This window comes from Schistocerca piceifrons, chromosome 2 (assembly GCF_021461385.2).
Source record: "Schistocerca piceifrons isolate TAMUIC-IGC-003096 chromosome 2, iqSchPice1.1, whole genome shotgun sequence".
Classification (NCBI taxonomy): Eukaryota; Metazoa; Arthropoda; class Insecta; order Orthoptera; family Acrididae; genus Schistocerca; species Schistocerca piceifrons.
In genome coordinates this window covers 489,202,397-489,225,025 of record NC_060139.1, presented here as the reverse complement: position 1 = coordinate 489,225,025, position 22,629 = coordinate 489,202,397, and the positions used below count along the sequence as shown (strand labels likewise).

The following is a 22,629-nucleotide window of genomic DNA, read 5'->3' as shown; positions in this document are numbered from 1 at the left end:
CAGAGCGCTAAATACTGTCATTCCTAATGAAATAAAAGATAAGATAACACAGTACGTGGATGATGTCCTGATAGCCGAAAGAAACTGGGAAGACCACAATAGAACGTTAGGCATATTGCTCGGTGCACTGGAGAGACATGGGGTGACCGTGAATTTGGGAAAGTCAGAATTTGGACGAAAAGAAATAGAGTTTCTAGGTCACATTGTGACACCAGAGGGAATAAGACCAAATCCAGACAAACTCGAAGCAATCAGAGATTTTCCGGTGCCAAGAACAAAACGTCAGCTACGGGGTTATTTAGGATTAATCAATTTTTACAGGAGGTTCATTAAGATTGGGGGTGCATCGACACCCAGACTATGTCAGCTGACTGGAAAGAAAACGGTATGGAATTGGGACCCTGTTGCGCAGGAAGAGTATGAGGCGTTAAAGAAGGCACTGCTATCGGCACCTCTTCTCGGGCATCCAGACCTAGGGAAAGAGTTTTGTATGGCCACGGACAGTTCCCGTAGTGGACTTGGGGTAACATTGTTCCAAGAGCAAGAGCAAGGAGGAGAAGTAATACAACAACCTATTGCATTTGCGAGCCGAGTGCTTAGCAAAGCTGAGAGAAATTACACGGTAACTGAGCTTGAAGCTTTGGCAATAGTATGGGGTTTTAGTAAGTTTAGATACTATTTGTATGGAAGGCATACTAAAATCTATACTGACCACAAGTCACTACAGTTTCTGATGTCGGCCAAACTTAACCATAGACGACTCGCTAGGTGGGCACTCTATTTACAGGAGTTTCAGTTTTCGGTCATGTATATTCCTGGGCCACAGAATATAGTGGCAGATGCGTTGTCAAGGAATCCAGTAGGTCACGGTCAATGCTTTGATGAGGAGGTAAACGAGAACAGATATGATATATTGTATATGCAGGGCGTGCCGTTCGAGAAATACATAGGGACGGTACTCACAAATATCGCGAAAGAGCAGGATAAAGACGCGTCATGGAGAATGGTGAAGGACAGAGTTACAGCGAACTTAGATGCCAATATAGCACGTTTTTATACAATTCAGAACGGGGTCCTTTTCTACCGTAGAAATCCGAACACACAGGACTGGGTGTTGTGTATACCAAATGAAATAGTCAACAAGCTGATCTGGTACACTCACCTAAGTTACGGGCATTACGGGGCAAGGAAATGCTGTAAGAAGTTAAGGGAATCAGTTTATTTCATTAGTATGGAGAGGAGGATCAAGAACGTGCTTGGTAGTTGCAAATTGTGCCAGAAGGCAAAATCGTTAACTATCTCATGCAAAGCACCGCTTTTTCCGATAGTGCCAGGTAGATTGAGGGAATTCGGAGCAACAGATTTGTTTGGCCCGCTACCTAAGTCAGTGCAGGGATATAGATATGTTTTAGTAGCAGTGGAATTGGTGTCAAAGTATGTGACTTTTACCGCATTGAAACGTGCGACGGGAAGGACAGTGGCAGCAGCGATCGTTAAAAACTTTTTGCGAGAAGTAGGAACTGTAGAAAAGTTCATAGCTGACAATGGACCGCAATATAGATCCAGACAATGGCTAACCACACTGAAGAGAAGAAGGATAAAACCGGTGTTCATATCCCGATACCATGCTGCAAGTAACCCCAGTGAAAGAGTGGTAAAAGAACTGGGAAAATTGTGTAAGATCTATTGCCATAGGCAACACAGAAGTTGGAGTATTTTTCTCAAAGATTTTCAGGACATCCTCAATGAGCTACCACATGGAGCAACTGGATTATCACCAATTACGGTACTAAAGAATGAACCACCACCAGATCGAGTCAGGGAGCTGGTAGATTTTCCGCGATCAGGAAAGCAGAGGCACACAGAAATTGTCAAGGTTGCGATAGAGCGTATTAAGAAAGCAGCTAAGGATAGGCAGGAGAAGCAGAAAGGAAAGATCCGTAAGATCGAATTGGCAGTAGGAGACAAGGTTCTAATTAAAACTCATCGATTATCAAAGAAGCACAGATTCCTAACTAGCAAATTCTTTAGTGTGTATAGTGGACCATTCAGAGTGAGGCGGATTGTCCATGAAAATGCTGTACTGATTGAGACGATCAAGGGAAAACAGTCTCGTGGGCTTCATCACATTTCTAACATCAAATTATGGAAAAGTTAAGGATAGATCTAAAGTAGGCAATTTATGGTAGATAGTCAGTGTATTTATTTGTGGTGTGTAACGTTGTGCAGGGTCAAATCGAACATAAGAATTTTCAGGCGGGATGTCAGGAAGTATGACGGAATAGACTGGTCAAATGAGTCATGAACAGGAGTCGACAGAGTGGTGTATGTACGTATTTTTTGTCGTATGAATAAGGATCAAGCAGAAACGACGTGATGATTTATGAGGGAATAAAGATGGTAGATAGAGAAGCGACGTGATAAATAGTAGTGGATAAAGGTGATAGGTAAGGGAAGAAGCGACGTGAAGCAGTGTGATTAATAAATAGAGATTCGACGTGATGAAACATTGGTAAATAAAGGTGAGTAGAATTGAATAATGTGGAGATGTCTTAGATGTATGTTACAGAGAGACCTGTGTATGCTGCAATAGAGATTGATGCGAATGGCGAAGGAAGACCAGGAAATGATGGAGTAATGGACGGACGGAGAGCCGAAATACGAATGAAGAGATGAGGACAACTGCACAATGTGAAAGGACATAAAGGGAGTATGAGATCCAGATGGTGAACGTTGTGGAACACTGACGTAAGATGTAATATAAGTGTAAGATCTAATTCTTAGCATAACATTTGCGATTTGGCAAAAATAATATTTATTGTTGTTGTTGTTGAAGCCTGGTACCAGTATAACCAATCAAAACGGTACCAAGAATGTGTACAGTTATTTTGCAGGTTGATTAATTTGTGTATTTTTTGTTCTTAGATGAAATGTCGCAATTCTAAGTTGGTGTTTAGCAGAATGATTAATGGGTAAAAGCGAATGCGGAGGTAAGCCGATGGAGAGAGGTGCCAGAGTGAAAGGACGAATTCGGAGACTGGAATGCTATCTCTGAAACAGCTTCATGTGTTATGTGGTTGAGTATAAGGGAGCTAAGGTATGGTATGTTGTCGTGAGTGTGGTGGTGTTAAGGTTAGCCGACTTCTAGACCTATTCTGTTAGTGTATTAATGGATTGAATGAGAAGGAAAATGTGATGTCTGGTGAGTGAGAGTCGTAGAGTAGTGTGATCAATGCGCCCACTCCTGTAAAGGGGATCCTACCGATCTGTAACTAAAACATTATTGTGTATTGTTTGATTTGGATGAACCTCGATGGCAGGTCAGGATTAGACATCATGTGGATGGTTCATACATGTCCTAGAAATGTTGTTATATATAATAAAATGTAAAATGTATAAAGAGATACTAATTTCAATCTGTCACAAGCACAAAGGTGCATTGTATGTTGTAGATTTAGAGTCAACAGTTTCTAAAATGTTTGTTGTGTTAGGATGTTAAAGTAGTTTAATATTTAATAACCAGTGGAAGGTGATTGTGAGCTGTGTAGATTATTTCTTATTTTTTTGTTAGAACACTTTCAAGGGGTATTAATTTCAGTGTGTCACAAGCACAAAAGTTCATTGTATATTGTAGTTTTAGGATAAAGTTTCTAATATTTTCACTGTGATAGGATGTTAGAGTAGCCTACTATTTGATATTGTAATTATGAGCTGTATAGATTGTTTATTATTCCTTTTGTTTTTTTTACACTTTCATGTTTTGTATGAGGGACGACAGGTACAATGAATAGAACGAGTGTGGGCTGTCTATAGAAAAGAGATAAATGTTGATGTTGTATGTGTAGAAAACTAGGGTGTATAATTTTAATGTAAGAATTTCCTTTTGTCTGTAATGTTGCGAGATGCACGGAAGGCTAACTGATTGGGTGTCGTAACGCCCATACCGCTAGCGGGCCGAGCTGACGATGCCATGGCGACAGGCGACAGAGCCGCGGCACTCCCCACTCCACTGTCGGACGGGGTACACTCCACGCGCCCGCTACAGCAGGTCAACGGCCTGGGGCGACACGCAGGTACCACTGGCCATTCATGAGTTCCGCCACCCTTACGACTGGGGAAGGTATCCCGCGGAGGCAACAGCGGGTGGTTTCTTCTGCTCAACGGCGCGCGCAGCGGCGCTACTGCAGAATGGACGAGGCGCGGCAGAGCCCGGCGAGCATTTTTTTTTACCAGCAGCTAATAACTAGTACTGGACTGTGGAGCCGTGAAACAAGATGACTGCGACTTTCCATAATGTGGAAAGTGAAGGACTGGTGTTTCCACGTTGTGAGTGGTGGAAAAGATTTTGTCTTTAGCAGACAGGACGATCGTTTTGTTTTGTCTTGACCACTGAATGGTGGGATCCATAAACTTTTGGCAGTGACTTGTTAAGTGTGCTTTGTGAATTGCACGTGGGACACTTGGTATACTTAGAGGACAGTTGTCGTTTGGTGAACAATTATTGTATGAAGGCAAGAAACTAGAGTGGGACATTGACATTTGCGTCTGTAGTAGGAGACATTTCTTGAACTGGTGCGGGAATAAGTGCTGTTTGTTGAAACTTACGACTTTTAATTACACCATGAACTGAAAGGACAGAACCGTGGGTAATAGTAGTTGTAGGGCCATTTTTTTGGACGAACAGATTCGTGTGGATGGTACTCTGACAGTGACTATGACATTTGTGCTTAATGTGAGATACAGTTTACTGTTCGGTGCGTGTTCAAAATGCCGATTTGAGTGACTTAAAGACTTTCGTCCGGGTAACCATGGGAGAGCTTTGACACCGAGACAGTGTTTCTAGGAAAACTATCAGCAACTTTTTGACCCCAAGAAAATCACAGAATGAAAGGTTTCCGTGTGACTCGCAAGATAGGGAATAATGTATTTGTAATTGTGTAAATGTTTTTTTTTATGTGTTTCATTCCTGAAGGGACAGCAAGTGTAATTGTATTTCATCAACATTTGTCTTTAGAATAGTTAGTGTTTGTTTTTTTGTCTGTTCTGGGTTATCAAGTTCACGTAGCATGTTTATCAGAATATTTGGTACAATGATGCTCTAATTATAAGCCAGTGGCGTAATACTAACGTAGCGGTTCATGTAGCATTGATCAGTAAGGTTGTCACAGGGGACAAGAGTTTGCATTGCACAACAAATATCGGAAGTAACTGATGTATTTTGATGTCGTCCATAGTAATAATCTTGTTGGTGTTTTGACTGAAGCCACTTATTTTTATTATCGCAGTGGTGACATTTCACATTAAAGTGTAACGAAGGCTAGTCGAAATGCAAGTTCTTGTCGTCTATATGTGTGACAACAGAGAAAGTATTTTTTATTTGTTTTAGAATTACTGAAATTTGGATTACTCATAAAAATAACGAAGATCCCAGTAACTAAAGCAAAATTTTATCTCAAGATTATTTTTTCATTTCTATGATGTGATGTTTTATTTGTCATGTAGATTGTTGTAAATTAGTATGTGTACGTTACTCCGGATTGTGGAGAGTACAATAATGCAACAACTGCCAATTTGGTAAAGTAAGAACATTTGGTCGTCAATTTGAGGTCACCAGGGGCTAAGGTCTCCTCCTGGTTACTTTGATGATTTGCTACGTTTGTTCTAATACAGTTTTCTTAAAAAAAAAATGTTCGGAACTACCCTCGCATTGCAAGGATAGTACCGTGCCATTTTTTTCTGCATGGGTAGCCGGTGGTGAAAGGGTACAGTACCGCCCAACACTGAAAATAGGTACGAAATTCTTGTCAGAACAACACATTTTTTGTGTAAAAGTAACTCAATTTCAATTAATACAGCGAAGCCGGATACCAGTGTGGGAAAGAATGACAATTTATTTATTTAATTGATCACATGTGCACTCCCTCAAAATAAATCCCTACATCCAGTTTGGTGAGATCTGTGAAAGGAATGAATGTATGGTCGTCTGCTAACCACAGATAGTGAATCGGAATATATGATCATCTTTGAGTCGATCCTTTGGCTACCTTTGGTGAGACCAAAGAGATGGAAGTTACCAGAGCTTTGAGCGTCTGAAATGTGGCTGACCAATAAGGTAGCAAGGTGCTTCTCCCACTTCGAGAGAGGTGCGAGAGAACCAGAATACGGCCATGTTTCAGCACTCTGCCGCTGAACCTTCTGCTGTAAAGACCTGTTTTTTTGTTGTGCTCCGGAATGAAAGAGTGGAGGCATGGTATGGATGTGGAATATTTAAGAGTAGTTAGAATTAATAATTTCTCTTTCACAGGACCTTTTGGGGGGAAAATTACAAAGTGAGGCAGGTAATTTTAAGGGGATTGTAGTAAACCAACGGTCACAAAGAGCCCACGTGTAGATATAAGTTGAGATACTTCCGTGAGCTTAAGCTGAAATATTTAAGAATTAATAGCGTGTGTACAATAAGCTGAAATATTTAAGAATTAATAGCGTGTGTACAATAAGCTGAAATATTTAAGAAATAGTGTGTGTATCATAAGTTGAAGTATTTAAGAAATATCATTCCGTGTGACGCTGAATTTAAACTCTGAGAGAGAATCAAGGTGAGTCGGCCGTTTTTCCAGCAACGCCACATGGCTTGCATTGCACAGGAAGACGTGCGTTTATCTCCAGAGTTCACATTAGGAAAGTAGAAATTACAAAGTGGGGCAGTGTCGTGTGAAACTGGGATAAATATTGATTGAAGTGGGAAAGCGGAAAGTGATGAAGTTGTAACCGTTCTTTGTGTAATATTTCATATTGTTGTGTTGTGTATGTCTTGTAATTTGGGTATGTGTGTTTTGCATGGGAGTAGCAAGGTAGTTTCGAAAGATTTGTGGGTATGCCTGTTCCTTCTGTATCGCTCGATCTGGAGGAAAGTTTCGTGAGGATTATTGTGAGAGGCGAAGTGTGAGGTATAATAAAAGATCCACCATCCGATCCAGGGAGTGCACTGTTGCGGTAAATAGATTACGAGACCATAGTATTGAGATTCACTAACGTAAAGCCATGCCCACTGGGCGGAATTTCTCATGTGATTTTGTTGTAGGTTGTAGAATTTGTGTGTTTAGGAATAAATCAAATAGTGAAAAGAAAGAGATTGGTGGCCTTTTTCATTAAATTGTATGTTATCGTAATGTCCCGAATTTATATAAAAGCCGTTAAATCTAAGACAAAAGGTAAATGTGGTATTGCCAGTGCGTAGTGTACAGTCAGAGTTCTATAAATCACTGATAGTCAGATGCGTGTTTCCGTTGCGTATTATTCATACAGGAGGATAATTTGTAACTAAATAGTAAGATACGAGAATTCATGTTGCTCGATAAATTAAGGAAGATTCCACTCGCTTGGCAAACCACACATCTTGCAGGCCTGACTGCATGATGCCACAGTATGAGAAAGGCAAGTGGGTGCCTCTCAATGTGTCTGCAAAAAAAATGGTTCTAAGCGCTATGGGACTTAACATCTGAGGTCATCGGACCCTTAGAACACACATCCATGCCCGAAGCGGGATTCGAACCTGCGACCATAGCAGCAGCGCAGTTCCGGACCGAAGCTTCTAAAACCGCACGGCGACAGCGGCCGGCTATGTGTCTGCCCTTTAATAGGGTATACTCACAATCAGAAGGCGCAGTTTGGTGCAAACGTGTGAAACAAACAGCGACTATGCCACGGAGACGCCCGCGTGCTTCTTACAGCCAACTGAGCGAGTTTGAAAGGGGTCAAATTTTGGCCCTCCGAATGGTGGGGTGGTCCTTTTGAGATCTGCCGTACAAGTTGGACGTGCTGCATCAGTTGTACAACTATTTAGGTATCAGTGGTCACTTGGTCACTGTCAGACCTGTAGATGAGGTTCTCTACATCCACGCAGCACAGACGACCTGCAGGATCGTCCTATTGTAAGGGCAGAAGTGGGAAATCGTGCAGCTACCACAGCACAGATAAGAGGGCTTCTGAGCCCAGACGTGTCATTACGAAATGTTGCGAACCGGTTATTACGAGTGGGACTACAGGTTCGCACATCTCTAAGCTCGTCTTCCACTCACGCCACAGCATCGACGTGTACGGCTCGACTGTGCCGTCAGAGGATCACTTCTAAGATAGTATGACACGTCGTGGGACGAGAGCAGATTCAGCCTGCCCGCTAAAGATGGTCGTTTGCGCGTACGACATAGACCTGGTGAGCGCTGTCTCGTAGTGCATTCGTTCAAGACATGCTGGCACCACCACAAGCCCCGCTCACTCTCGTTCAAGTTTGGTGTTTCTGAAGGGGACGCTAACCATCGCACGCTACGTTGCAGAATGTTCTTAGACTCGTTCTTTTGTTGTTCTTGCAACGGGGAGGTGATGTGTTGCTCCAACAGGATAATGCTACACACACTGTTCGTGAAAGTCAATGATCTCTGCAAGATGTGAAGCAACTTGTCTCCAATCTAGCACACGTGGTATAAGATGGGACGACTCGTCAACAACCGAGCGAGGTGGCGTAGTGGTTAGACATTGGACTCGCATTCGGGAGGACGACGGTTCAATCCCGCGTCCGGCCATCCTGATTTAGGTTTTCCGTGATTTCCCTAAATCGCTTCAGGCAAATGCCGGGATGGTTCCTTTCAAAGGGCACGGCCGACTTCCTTCCCCGTCCTTGTCTAACCCGATGAGACCGATGATCTCGCTGTCTGGTCTCCTTCCCCAAAACAACTAACCAACCAACGACTCGTCAACCAACAACTCAAAGAACTACGTGAACAGATCGAGCAGGCGTGGCCTAACGTATCGCAGGATAGTATTCGCCTTCTGTACGATCGACTGGATGCCAGTGTCAGCGCGTCCATTGGCGCCAGTGGAGGCAACACCAGAATTAAAAGGAGTGTTTCAGCACGGGTCGATACCTGGTACCTCACAATCGCTTCTGATATTGATCTGTAAATGTTATCATTTCAGCCGTCCGTTGTGGCCGAGCGATTCTAGGCGCTTCAGTCTGGAACCGCGCTGCTGCTACGGTCGCAGATTCGAATCCTGCCTCGGGCATCGATGTGTGTAATGTCCTTAGGTTAGTTAGGTCTAAGTAGTTCTAAGTCTAGGGGACTGATGACCTCAGATGTTAAGTCCCATAGTGCTCAGAGCCATTTGAACCATTTGTTATCATTTCATGTTCTCCATATCCACTGTTGCAGCCGGCCGAAGTGGCCGTGCGGTTAAAGGCGCTGCAGTCTGGAACAGCAAGACCGCTACGGTCGCAGGTTCGAATCCTGCCTCGGGCATGGATGTTTGTGATGTCCTTAGGTTAGTTAGGTTTAACTAGTTCTAAGTTCTAGGGGACTAATGACCTCAGCAGTTGAGTCCCATAGTGCTCAGAGCCATTTGAACCATTTTTCCACTGTTGCAACAGTAAATCCTGAGTGAATTGGAAACCTCTAAAAGGGTGTACTAATTTTTTCCATCTGTGTGATAACAACAACAAAAACAACAACAACAGCAATAATACCGGCTACAAAGCCTAAGAATTACCCTAATCACCAAAGCGTACATACATTTAAATTTCGTGCCATGTTTGTCATTGCTAGGGCCCGAATTTTAATGGCAAGTCGTATTTTCCTGACTGGACTTAGGATAAATTTAGTTCATGCACGAATCCAGATATTGTAGGGGAGAGAAAAGTATTTTTATTGTGAATCTTAAGTCATAATTACACCTTTTTTTGTACTAGCTCATATTTCGGCCAAATTTTATCATAATAGGTCATATTTCGGCCAACTTCTGTCAAAAATGTATATATTTGTCGTATCTTTAAGGACACAAGAATATGTGCGCACATGACAGTGTTTCACGTGACATTGTCACGAATAAACGGCAAAGAGCTTTTCTTGTGGGGCAGTTGCAACTGTACATGTCCATTTTGTAAAATGAAGAAAACGGCCAACAGTTACCGAATCAACAACCTTTTATTGCATACGTGACTATTTACGAAATAGTTTAAGTTGTTTACTCCGATGTAAGAAACAATATTACTTAACCATCTGAGGGCTTCCTCGCCCCACTGCTGCCATGAAACAAAAATTCTGCTTCAGAACAATAAAAAGGTGACATAAAATTCCATAAAAATTTTTCTCCTATGCCACCTGACCGGGCACACTGACAGGAGAACTACGTAATAATCAAAACTATTATATCATTTTCCTGTTAGTGTTTCCGGTCGGATGGCACAGGGGAACGGATTTTATGGAACTGTATGTCCTCTTTGTACTCTTCTCACACGGAACTTTTGTTCCATGACAACAACTGGGTGAGGATGACTTCAGATAATTAACTGATATAATTTTTTACAACAAATGATGGAATTTTAACTGTTCTGAAACCGGTCACGTATGCAATAAAACACATTGTTGATTCAGTAGCTGTTGGCTCGTTTCTTTAAGTAAAATCCGGGCCCCACTTATTACTTCTCTAATGAAATATCTTCCACATTTTTTTAAATTATTCCACATCCGCTTGGGCCATTTCGCTTAGTATCTGTAGAACAAACATTAGCATAGCTCTTTTCTTCGTAAATGTTGCACACATTATTGCTTTATGACACGTTCTACATTCTTGCGGACCATCACCCAAGAGGTCTACTGAAAAAAGTGTATTGATCTAAATTACTTTCATACATACGTACTGACATTTATCAGGCCTCGTAGGGTGAGGACCCGTTCTAGACACACGGAAGCGTCCCTGAGCTACTATGCACCAAATCGCTGAATTGTTGCTATTAGGCGTTCCCTTAAGTGCGTAGAACAACGCAAGCTGCAATTAAATTACAGCACAATTAATATAAAATAAGACTAAAAACTCGTTCTAGGTGCCAGCGTTAAAACTATAATGCTGTATATCTCGTTGTCATTGCTAGGCAGAAGGTGGACTTGCAGCAATCAACTGTCTCTTTTCTTGACGACCTCTGCTTTATTTTTCAATAGATACGCATCTTACACACACTCAGCAGCGTAGCTGTGGTATGGCCAGTGGGGTGAAGAATCGCCGGAAGCAAAAGAAAAGAAGAGAAATAGCGAATAGGAGATGGAAGAGGAAGAAGAAGAAGAAGAAGAAAATTAGGGAAATTCGTCGGTTTGGACTATGTTGAGCAGCAATTCCGTAAGAAATTTTGGAAATTTGTGGTAAGGTCTTATGGGACCAGATAGGTGAGGTCATCGGTCCCTAGGCTTACACACTACGTAATCTAACTTAAACTAACTTACACTAACGACAACACACACACCCAGGCCCGAGGGAGGACTCGAACCTCCGAACACGCTGACCATAACAAGTCGTCTCAAGATCGCTCAGCTACCCCGCGCGGGAAATTCCGTAAGACACATGCTTTTGGTTCATGGATTCCAGATCAGATGGAGCCACTTTTCGTTTTATTTGTTACGGCTTTGCTTGATTTCATCGACTATGAAACAATGAAAAAGTAACATTGTTTTTGTTGCAAGCAATGTGATCATTTGCGGTATGTTGTTCCATGTTTCGAACTGTCGCACACAAAATATAATTATTGAAATGTGTACCTTTTATTTAACAGTAAATCGATGTAGATCTTAAGAAAGGAAAAAACAGGCAAAGTAGCGTTGAGCATTGAACAACAAATACCTTCTGGTCAAAAACAGTTTGAAAAGCTTGTAGAGGTGTTGCAGGGTAGGTTGTGCCAAGAAATAATTGCAACGAAAAAAATCGATACTTTGCACCGTTTATAAGTTAATTAGCATCGAAGTTAGCGAATCTGGCCGTTGCGCACGCAAATTCAAGTGCCGCACCAGTATTAGTGCCAATTGTTCTCACAGCGTAGGTGATGGTGCACGAGACTGATGAGCTTTTGGCTCAGGTTCGATCCTTACTACCGTCCCAATTTTTGCATCGCTCTCCTGTTCGGTTTTCGGAATCCTAACGAAGGGCGGGTCGCTTGAATTTGCAAGTGCAGCTACGTGACCGACTAACTTCAATGGTAATTAACTGGCAAACGGTGCAACATACTGAATTTTTTTCTTAAGAGTTATTTGTCGGCACAACCTAATCTGCAACACTCTTACGAGCTTATCAATTTGTTTCTGTCCAACCTTAGATGTCAGCAGGAGGGGATTGGAGAGAGCCGCGCGGATTTAGCCGAGCGGTCTTGGGCGCTGCAGTCACGGGCTGTGCGGCTGGTCCCGGCGGAGGTTCGAGTCCTCCGTCGGACATGGGTGGTGTGTGTTTGTCCTTAGGATAATTTAGATTAAGTAGTGTGTAAGCTTAGGGACTGATGACCTTAGCAGTTAAGTCCCATAAGATTTCAAACACATTTGAACATTTGGATTGGAGAGAGTATCGGTGTGTGTAATGTCGGGGAGGGGAGCAGTAGGTTTAAAGTTTAGGCTTTCCTTGAGCGCTCTTTACCCCAGATACGCCACTACCTATACTTCCCTCGCTGTTCACTTTTGGACTAAACTAGCATATCCAATCTCTCCCGTTTTTATACTTTCACTTACTTTTTGCTGTTATTTGGCATAAGTGTTATAAGCACCTAATATGTATTTATCTGTTCTATTCCAACAACTTGTAATTCCAACTTTAAAAAAATTGTAATCCGGTGCTTCTGGTACGAACGCTGACGTAGACGATAGCAGTCAGGTATGCACCACAGAAGACAAAAGCCCACCGAACGAGATGAAGCAAGAATAGGGGTCACTTACCTGGGTAGCAGCGTAGAAATGATGCGCTCAGCCTCCTCGGGAGGTGGCGGTGGGTGTGGCGCCGAGGCCGCCACACCGCCGGGGGCGGCCGGCTGTGCGGGGGCGGCGGCGGAGGCGGGGGCGAGTGGCAGATCGAGCGCGAGCTTGGCGGGCCGGCGGCCGTTCATGCTCATGTAGCCGTCGTCCTCCGACTGGTGGCCGAGCGGGCTCTCGGGCACGCGCGCCGCGCCGCCCCCGTCGCCTTCGGCGTCGCCGTCCGCGTCGGCCGCGCCGCCCCCGTCATCGGCGGCGCCGCCCCCGGGCAGGCCCTCGGGAGGCTGCGGGGAACCTCCGACGCTGGAAGCCGCCGCTGCCGCGGCCTTGCTGGGCGGACCGGCCGCCACCGCCCCAGCCGCCGCCGCCGCCGTCGCGTTGCCGTTCTCCAGGTCGTCGAACTCTGACAGCACGCGGTCCAGCAGCTCCAGCGATCGCTGCACCTCGTCCCCGCCCCTGCGGGAACACACCAAACGGGACACGTAAATGGAGTGCGTCTAGTAGGCCACGCGAGGGCGAGCAGTTTGCGTGCGCGCCGTCCACTCTATGCAGACGTTGTTTATGCAGCTGCATCCAAGGGACTATGAACCCCCATTCCCGATTCTTTGCGGATGTATTCAGTGGTATATATAGATTGCTGTTTGCTAAACGTGTTGCTAATATACTTAGCAATAAACTAAAACGACATGCCTGATGCCATAAGTCTTTTTCTTTTCTTCACGCTCCGGAAGACCTACAACATGATACACGATTAGGACTTCATGGAGATAACTGGTCCTTTATTACGCAATCGAAGTTTCTTTGTTGCTTTTTATGGAAAATGAAGCCGTTGAAGAAATCTCGCCCCTGTACACTTTAATACATACACCAAAGACCAACTAAGGGCTATTGTTGTTGTTGTCTTCAGTCCAAAGACTGGTTTGTTGCAGCTCTCCATGCTGCTCTATCCTGTGGAAGCCTCTTCATCTCCGAGCAACTACTGCAACCTACATTGCTCTGAATCTGCTTACTGTGTTTGATCTGTTGGTCTTCCTCAACGATTCCCCCCCCCCCCTCCCCCTCCCCCCATGCTTCCTTCCAGTATTAAATTGGTGATCCCTTGATGTCTCAGAATGTGTCCTATCAACCGATCCCTTCTTTTAGTCAAGTTGTACACAAAGTTCTTTCCGGGTGGAAAGGAGCGCCTGGTCCCCGGCACGAATCCGCCCGGCGGATTTGTGTCGAGGTCTGGTGAACCGGCCAGTTTCTGAACGGTTTTTAGGTGGTTTTCCATCTGCCTCGGCGAATGCAGGCTGGTTCCCCTTATTCCACCTCAGTTACACTATGTCGGCGATTGCTGCGCAAACAAGTTCTCCACGTACGCTTACACCATCATTACTCTACCACGCGAACATAGGGGTTACACTCGTCTCGTCTGGTATGAGACGTTCCCTGGGGGGGGGGGGGGGGGGGAGTTCCACCGGGGGTCGAACCGCACAATAACCCTGGGTTCGGTGTGGGGCGGCGGAGGGGTGAAGAGGACTGCGGTAGTCGTCGTGGGGTTGTGGACCACTGCGGCTGCGGCGGGGACGGAGCCTCTCCGTCGTTTCTAGGTCCCCGGTTAACATGCAATACAATACAATACCACAAAGTTCTCTTCTCGCCAATTCTGTTCAGTACCTCTTCATTAGTTACCTGTCTTGCTCCAGCATTCTTCTGTAGCATCGCATTTCGAAAGCTTCTATTCTCTTATTGTCTAAACTGTTTATCGTCCATGTATCACTTCCACACATAGCTACCATCCACACACTTTCAGAAAGGACTTCCTGACACTTAAATCACCGCCGTTGTGACCGAGCGGTTCTAGGCGCTTCAGTCCGGAACCGCGCTGCTGCTACGGTCGCAGGGTCGAATCTTGCCTCGGGCATGGACGTGTGTGATGTCCTTTGGTTAGTTAGGTTTAAGTAGTTCTAACTTCTAGGGGACTGATGACTTCTGATGTTAAGTCCCATAGTACATAGAGCCATTTGAACCATACCCGATGTTAACAAATTTCTATTCTTCAGAAACGCTTTTCTTGCCATTGCCTGTCTATATTTTGTATCCTTCCTACTTTGGCCATCATCTATTATTTTACTGCCCAAATACCAAAACTCATCTATTACTTAAAGTGTCTCGTTTCCTAATCCAATTCCCTCACAATCGCCTGGTTTAATTCAACTACATTCTATTATCCTTATTTCGCTTTTGTTGATGTTCATCTTATATCCTCCTTTCAAGACACTGCCCATTCCGTTCGACTGCTCTGGCAAATCATTTGCTGCCTCTGACAGAATTACAACGTCATCGGCAAAGCTCCAAGTTTTTGTTTCTTCTTCGTGGACATTGACTCCTACTTCAAATTTTTCTTGTTTGCCCTATACTGCTTGCTCACTATGCAGATTGAATAACATCGGGGATAGGCTACAACTCTGTCTCACTCCCCTCTCCACCACTGCTTCCCTTTCGTGCCCCTCGACTCCTATAACCGTCGTCAAGTTCCTGTACAAATTGTAAATAGCCTTTTGTTCCCTGTATTTTACCCTTGCCATCTTTAGAACTTGAAAGGGGGTATTCCAGTCAACACTGTCAAAAGCTTTCTGCAAGTATACAAATGATATAAACATAGGTTTGCCTTTCCTCAACTTATCTTCTATGAGAACTTGTAGGGTCAGTATTGCTTCGCGTGTTGCTACATTTCTCCTGAATCCAAATTGATCTTCCCCGAAGTCCGCTTCTACCAGTTTTTCCATTCGCCTGCAGTATTTTGCAGCCGTGACTTATTAAACTGATAGTTCTGTAATTTTCACACCTGTGAGCCGAGGCCTATCACGCACAAAAGCTTCATATACGCAGACGATCCTGCTTTAGTAACCCAAGTAAAGAAGTTTGAGGAGGCTGAACAAGTTCTTACAACAGCACTGAGAACTTTCATTGAGTATTATGGTAAGATCCGTCTCAGACGTATTCCTGAGAAAAATCTGGTCTATGCCTTCCATCTCCGAAACAGATAGGCAAATAGAAAACTGAGTCAATTGGGAGGATGCCGAGTAGGATAGCCCTTCACGACTAAATACCTTGGCGCCACTTCAGACGAGTCTTTAACACACCAGAAACATTTCTTTACACCAAGTTAAAAGTGTCAGCCCAAAATAATGTCACGCAGAAACTTAGTGGCAGTAACTAGGGGCCCAACGTCAGGCCCTCAGAATATCCACCAGGGCACTCTGTTTCCCTGCAGGACAGTATGTGTGAGGCATTATGGTACAGCTCTGGCCATGCAAAGCAAGTGGACGTCGCTCTGAATGAAACTGAACGACTAATTACTGTACGTCTGATACCGACACCTACAGACAAGGTTTCATTGCCTGGGAGGCACTGTGCCACCGGATATCAGTCGTAAAGTGGCTGCAGACGTCGAAATGGAAAAGGTTGAACTAAATCATTTATACCCTCTCCACGGTCAACCACCAAGACCTAATTTGAAATATAGAGGAAGTTTCTTTTGTTCAACGTCGGCACTAATTATGTCTCCACGTACTGCCAGAGAATAACTTTGGGCAGCCACATGTGACGTCTTCAATCGTGGATGAAACCTGCTGAGTACGTCCGTCTGGAGGTACTGTAGATTGGTCCACCTGCATATCACTGAAAGAACTAAGATAAGGTGTTGGTAAATCAAAAGATAATCTTGTCAGATCAGGGCTTTCCGAAGGACTGACTGAATTTTAACGCGGAGGAGAACAGACAATGGATCGCCTGTGCCTTGAGCCATGTAGTGATGAAGAGCTGATGAAGGCTGAAGTCCGTGCAGTTGCAGTTGCTCAATCCTGGGTGGGGATCATTTGGTTCATTATCTAAACTATGTAAATCGTGTAAAACTATGTATATTATTGTTTCAGAAGTATCCCTTAATATTGTACAGACATCTGAGGCAGAGTCTTATACAGTATATGTAAAGTTTGTTGGAGGTCGCTAAGTTCTCCCATTCTCAAATACTCCATGAGAATAACCTGGGTAATTTTCATGCCGTCAGTTACGCTGCCTCAAACACATATACACAGTTTCTAACTCTAATGCTCGATTTGTTGTGTTAAACCTCTAACATGAGATTATACTTCTTAGTGAGCAGATTATCACAACATTTCAAATTTTTAAATTCTTTGGGTAACTGTGCAAAATATAGAAATTCTAATTTCTGTTGCTCCTGGAAGCTGTTAGATACGCAATCTGCAACTGAAACTGTCGCCTGCGACAGCCCTCTCGTAATATACCGGGTGATTCTGATTAAACTGACGGCGTTCCGAGTGCTGCAATGCAGGCTGTGTACTTCGCAGGACGCTGATATACGGTAGGTACGGTCATTAATCGGTGCGCTCTCAGGGTACATTGAAAAAAATAATAGTTTCACTCTCTGCCGCCAGGTGACAATATGACGCTGTAAGCAGTCAGAATGAGAAATGTTTCCTGTTTTGACATGCTCAGTACGCTGTTGGTCGCTTGGCGATACATGTTTATTTCTTTTGTGAAGTGACTGTTGGTGTAAAGGTTTAAGAAGGTTGAAATTTTCCGTACGAAACGCAATGGCTATTGAGAAGAAAGACAGTGCGCTCCTGGTAAAGTTGTTTTTATCAGAACGGCAGCAAAGCAGTACTTCTTTGCGGGAATAGGGCCGACAGAAACGGATGAGAAGAAGTCCCATGCTAATCTGCGGGCTGAAGAATATGACAAAGAGATTTGAAGAAACAGGTGAATTAAGTGGTGCAGCAGGGGGGAGGGAAGCACCCTATTCCCATGACAGTTATTGATGAAATTGCTGTAGCTATAGCTCACCTTGCAACACATGCCTCAAATTTTTCAGCCTGCGCTCGAGCTGTGTCACGGGAGTTATCTCTTTCCTGGTCAATAGTTCAAAAAAATTGCCGCGCATTTAACACTGGTATCCCTCCGAGATTCAGAATGTGCACCAAGTGGAGCCTCAAAATAGGTTAGAACGATGTGACTTTGTCCTTCGTTTTTTGGCATACATGGAACTGACAAGGGAACCTCCCCATCGCACCCCCCTCAGATTTAGTTATAAGTTGGCACAGTGGATAGGCCTTGAAAAACTGAACACAGATCAATCGAGAAAACAGGAAGAAGTTTTGTCGAACTATGAAAAAAATAAGCAAAATATACAAATTGAGTAGTCGATGTGTAACATAAGCCACATCAAGGACAATGTGATCTGCGGAGCGCAGTGGTCTCGTGGTTAGTGCACGCAACTGCGGGACGAGAGGACCTTGGTTTAAGTCTTCCCTCGAGTAAATATTTTGACTTTTTTATTTTCTAGCAATTGACGTGTGTCAATTATCAAAGTTCAGGCACTCACACAATCAACTTCGCTCTCGAAAATTCCAGGACATGTTCAGATTTGCTTGGACATATGAAGGATTTGACGGTCTACACACCGAAAAAATTGGAAAACGTTAAAAACATATGTTTTGACAGAGCACAGGGAAATCTGTGTGGCCGGCCGCGGTGGTCTCGCGGTTCTAGGCGCGCAGTCCGGAACCGCGCGACTGCTACGGTCGCAGGTTCGAATCCTGCCTCGGGCATGGATGTGTGTGGTGTCCTTAGGTTAGTTAGGTTTAAGTAGTTCTAAGTTCTAGGGGACTGATGACCACAGCTGTTAAGTCCCATAGTGCTCAGAGCCATTTTTGAAATCTGTGTGACTGTGAAACTGTTGCATTCATTTGTTGCAGTTTATGTGACAAACTCTTATGTTTTCATCACTTTTTGGGAGTTATTATCACACCCCCATAAAACCTAAATCGGGCAAGGTAGAAGAATCTTTTTACCCATTCGCCAAGTGTACAAGTTAGGTGGGTCGACAACATATTCCTGTCATGTGACGCACATGCCGTCACCAGTGTCGTATAGAATATATCAGACGTGTTTTCCTGTGGAGGAATCGGTTGACCTATGACCTTGCGATCAAATGTTTTCGGTTCCCATTGGAAAGGAACGTACTTTCGTCTACTAATCGCACGGTTTTGCGGTGCGGTCGCAAAACACAGACACTAAACTTATTACAGTGAACACAGACGTCAATGAACGAACTGACAGATCATAACTTTGCGAAAATAAATAAAGTAAAATTTTCACCCGAGGGAAGACTTGAACCACGAACCTCTCGTTCAGCAGTTGTTCACGCTAACCACGAGACCACGGCGTTCCTGAACTGACAATATGCTTGATGTTGCTTATCTTGCACATGGACTACTCAGTTTGTATATTTTACTTATTTTTTCCACAGTTCCACACAACTTCTTCCTGTTTTCTCGATTGATCTGTGTTCAGTTTTTCAAGGCCTGTCCACTGTGCCAACTTATAACTAAATCTGAGAGGGGTGCGATGGGGAGGTTCCCTTGTGAGTGATATGTGGTCGGGGATATTCTTTGGACGGACGAGTCGCGTTTTACTGTGCATGGTGCTTTGAATACACAGAACTGTCGCTTATGGGGTTCTACTCCGTCATATGTTGTGCAGGATCATCCAGTTCACTGAACTTATGCCATTATGTGGTGTGGTCTCACAAGCTCCTTCATTCTGGGTCCGTTTTTCTTCGGGGAGATGACATCTCGCGAGCCTGTTAGGTGTACAGTGACATCTGCACGTTATAAGAACCTCCTTATGCACACGTTAGTCCAGCTCTGAAAAAACTCAACTGCGTCGACACCACTATTTTCACGCAAGATAGGGTGACACCACATGTCACTTGCCAGGTGAAAGATTTGCTTCGAGAAATCTTTGGTAACAACCGCATCATCTCTATGTCATTTTAAGATGTGTGGCCTTTCAGGTTCTCTGACCTAAAACCATGTGACTTTTCATTGTGGGCATACTGATTTAAAGGATAGCTTACGACGACATATCCCTCTGAATACAGCGGAAATGCTGCGAGCAGCTGTCGACCATGCCGTGTTACGCGTGCAGCATGTTGCTAGGTTGGGAGACCATAGTGAACACATGTTTTAACTTTTGACCATATCCTAATAAAAGTGACACAATCACCATTATCGGTTCCAGATGACGTAAGCTGGGTTGCCTATCTTAACCCTTTCATGGTTAAAATTTATGTTGCATATATTTGAAAAATAAGGTCAAAAATTGTATTCCTTTGTGTTAAATAATATATTCCACTATCGAAAAAATTTCAAGATGACGGATTTTGAAAATTGGTGAAGTGGGACACATGTGTTACATGAACCTACCTCGAACAATTTTTTATGTGAATCTAGGGTTTTCAGTGTTGAATTTTTAATTTTAGAATGATTTTACAAAATGACAAAGACGGAAAAAGTATAACAAATCAGTACCAAAACACATTTATTCTCCTGACGGTGAAAAACATGAAATTCGCACAAAAGTTTTCAACATAACATCTGAAGATGGCTTGGACATACAAACGTAGAACTATGTACGAACCAGCAGAATTACTGAAATATATCTGTGACGTATATGAAAACACAGTTAATCACATCAGATATTCTTCGAATGGAGAAGACGTTGATTTGATCTCATTCTCGTGAAACAGACCCACAGTGCCACGTACAAACACACGCCGTCCCATTTGATCGCTCACAGCCTTATATATATTCATTCCGTAGTTCGTAGTATTATTCTGCAAGTTCCGAAAGCATCTCGCTACATGATAGAATCAGACAAATATGAGATATAGAAGTCCAAAAGCTCAAAACTGCGTATTACTTTAGTGGGACGTATGCACCGCATCAACTACGAAAGGGTTAAGGTGCAAGCAATATTTTCCAGGCCAATTTTATGTTGGCCTCGCTGTATAAATGTTGAAGTTTATCTGTATTAGTGTTGTAATGCAGACGTGTTTCCTCTTGTTGTTCCTATATCTATAAAGCATAACAGAGGTGGAAATGCTTATCTATCTCAACAGTGCCTAGATGAGTGTAGATAGACGGCTGATGACCACACTAAGGCTGCCCAGCAGAACAGACTCGGAAAGATCTGGATTTTAAGCGAGACACCAATCGCTTCCACCATCTGACCGTCTTTTGCTCGTTACTGCATGATCACTTCTACAGGTCAACAATTTTCTCTTTGGTTAGGGACACACAAAACGAAGAGACATTGTACTGTATGCCATTGTTAGCCTTTGCTATGTCAATGAAACTAATTAAAATCTGTGACGGGTAATTTAGTATCTTGCCTTGTAATTATTATGTTGATTTGATAATGGTACCGATTTCAAAGTACAAAACATGCTTTATTGCTTATATTAATGAGATAAATTCTTATCTTAAACATGACTGCGGATCAGCAACTGTATAAATGTGAAGAGATTGATGAAAATCAGCCAACCAGTTGCAAAAAAAGGTGTATTAGCCCTTGATCTAGATTTCGACGTTTCTAAAAATATCTTCTTCAGAAGAAGTAGGCTTTGTTGCATCACATGGTGGTACATCACATTAGCTGAAGCCGAGCGGCTCCTGTTATAATGAGACAAGGGATTTTCGTACGTCATTTGCATCGCAGTGCGTCATCTGCAGCCACAGAATTCGACGTTCGCTACTTGGGGAAAAAAAGGAAGGAGAGTAAAAGGAAATAAAAACGGGTGCGAAGTGTGGAGCGCGCTATTTGTCATTTCTTTGTCCTTTTACGAGTGTCTCCGCCCTGGGCCACACACTCTCACTCCAGGCAGTTTGACCCCACCCGATTCCTCTGCTCCAACGACCGCATTACACATCCCACATGAGAATTCCGCACTCAATAAAACGAGGAATCGAGATAACTTTTTACTGTCCGCCAATGAAATGTTGAGGCAGCAGTTGGGGGCGCTGGAAAGGGCAGAGGGGAGAGGGTGGGTACTACAGCGAGAATCAAGAGATGTGTCCCGTCCGTGTCCAGGTTTTACAGCAGAGGGCGTCGAGTTACTGCTTCAGTCTGACAGCGAAAGATGCGAGTGATTCCCTGCGGCCGACATCCCGTAACAGCTACAGTCTCAGACATTAAAGCAGGGGCAGGGGTCACCCAGGGCAGTGACAGTAACTGCAGAACCTAACGCTGACATGGAACCATATTATATCGAACAGCTTATGACATGCTCTCAACGAGGACAAAATCTACGACTTTCATTCGCTGCTAGAGCTATAACGTAAACCTTTATGGTAACAAAACTTAGCCGATTTGGACCTTAACTATCGCGAATACGCATTGCTTTGCGACTATAGAGGAGTTTTGGGACACTGCACCAATAATTCGTACTTCAAATCTCGCGCAGCAACCACGAGTCCGCCGAAGAAAAATGACGACGCTGACGGGTTGCTGTGACGTTCAGTTTCTTACAACTTCCCACTCTAAAGCTGAAACGTTTCCTTCGCTTTTCGTTGGAACACTGAAAACTTTGCCCCCGTAAGTATTTCTCTTTACAGATCCAATGAAAACAGCTACTCATTTTTATTAGTAATATGCTGATTACATTATAGTATGACAGAATTGATCACATTTACCTTAGATGCAAGGTTATAACCAAGATACTGACAGATGATAAGGTTATTTCTAACGTAATTTCAATCACCTGCCCTGTCCAGATAATGAATCCATCTCTAAAGTCAATTATTCGTTCCAGCTATAGCCTACCTTACCTTACGCATCTCAAATGAAAGTTTTGCTGGCTCATCTCGCAACTCACTATCATCTGTATCCCTCCCCTCGGTTTCTTCCCATACAGACATCCTTTCCCGTAAAACATCCTCTACAATACTCGCCACATCCCAGTCCCTACCCAGAACTGTCAGTACCCCCGTCATATCATCCTCTTAATTCA

At 43.7% G+C, this 22,629-nt stretch overlaps 1 protein-coding gene across 1 annotated transcript in view; it reads right to left on the bottom strand.

Moving 5' to 3' along the window:
- The window catches only part of LOC124775509 (histone-lysine N-methyltransferase SETD1B), a 1,200,073-nt gene that overhangs the window by 601,377 nt on the left and 576,067 nt on the right, over positions 1 to 22,629 (bottom strand). Inside the window, exons 3-4 of the mRNA XM_047250341.1 lie at positions 13,121 to 13,226; positions 12,738 to 12,946 (exon numbers count right to left, since the gene is read on the bottom strand). Of these exons, the coding sequence (XP_047106297.1) occupies positions 12,738 to 12,946; positions 13,121 to 13,226 (315 nt within the window). The remainder of the gene's footprint in view (positions 1 to 12,737; positions 12,947 to 13,120; positions 13,227 to 22,629) is intronic.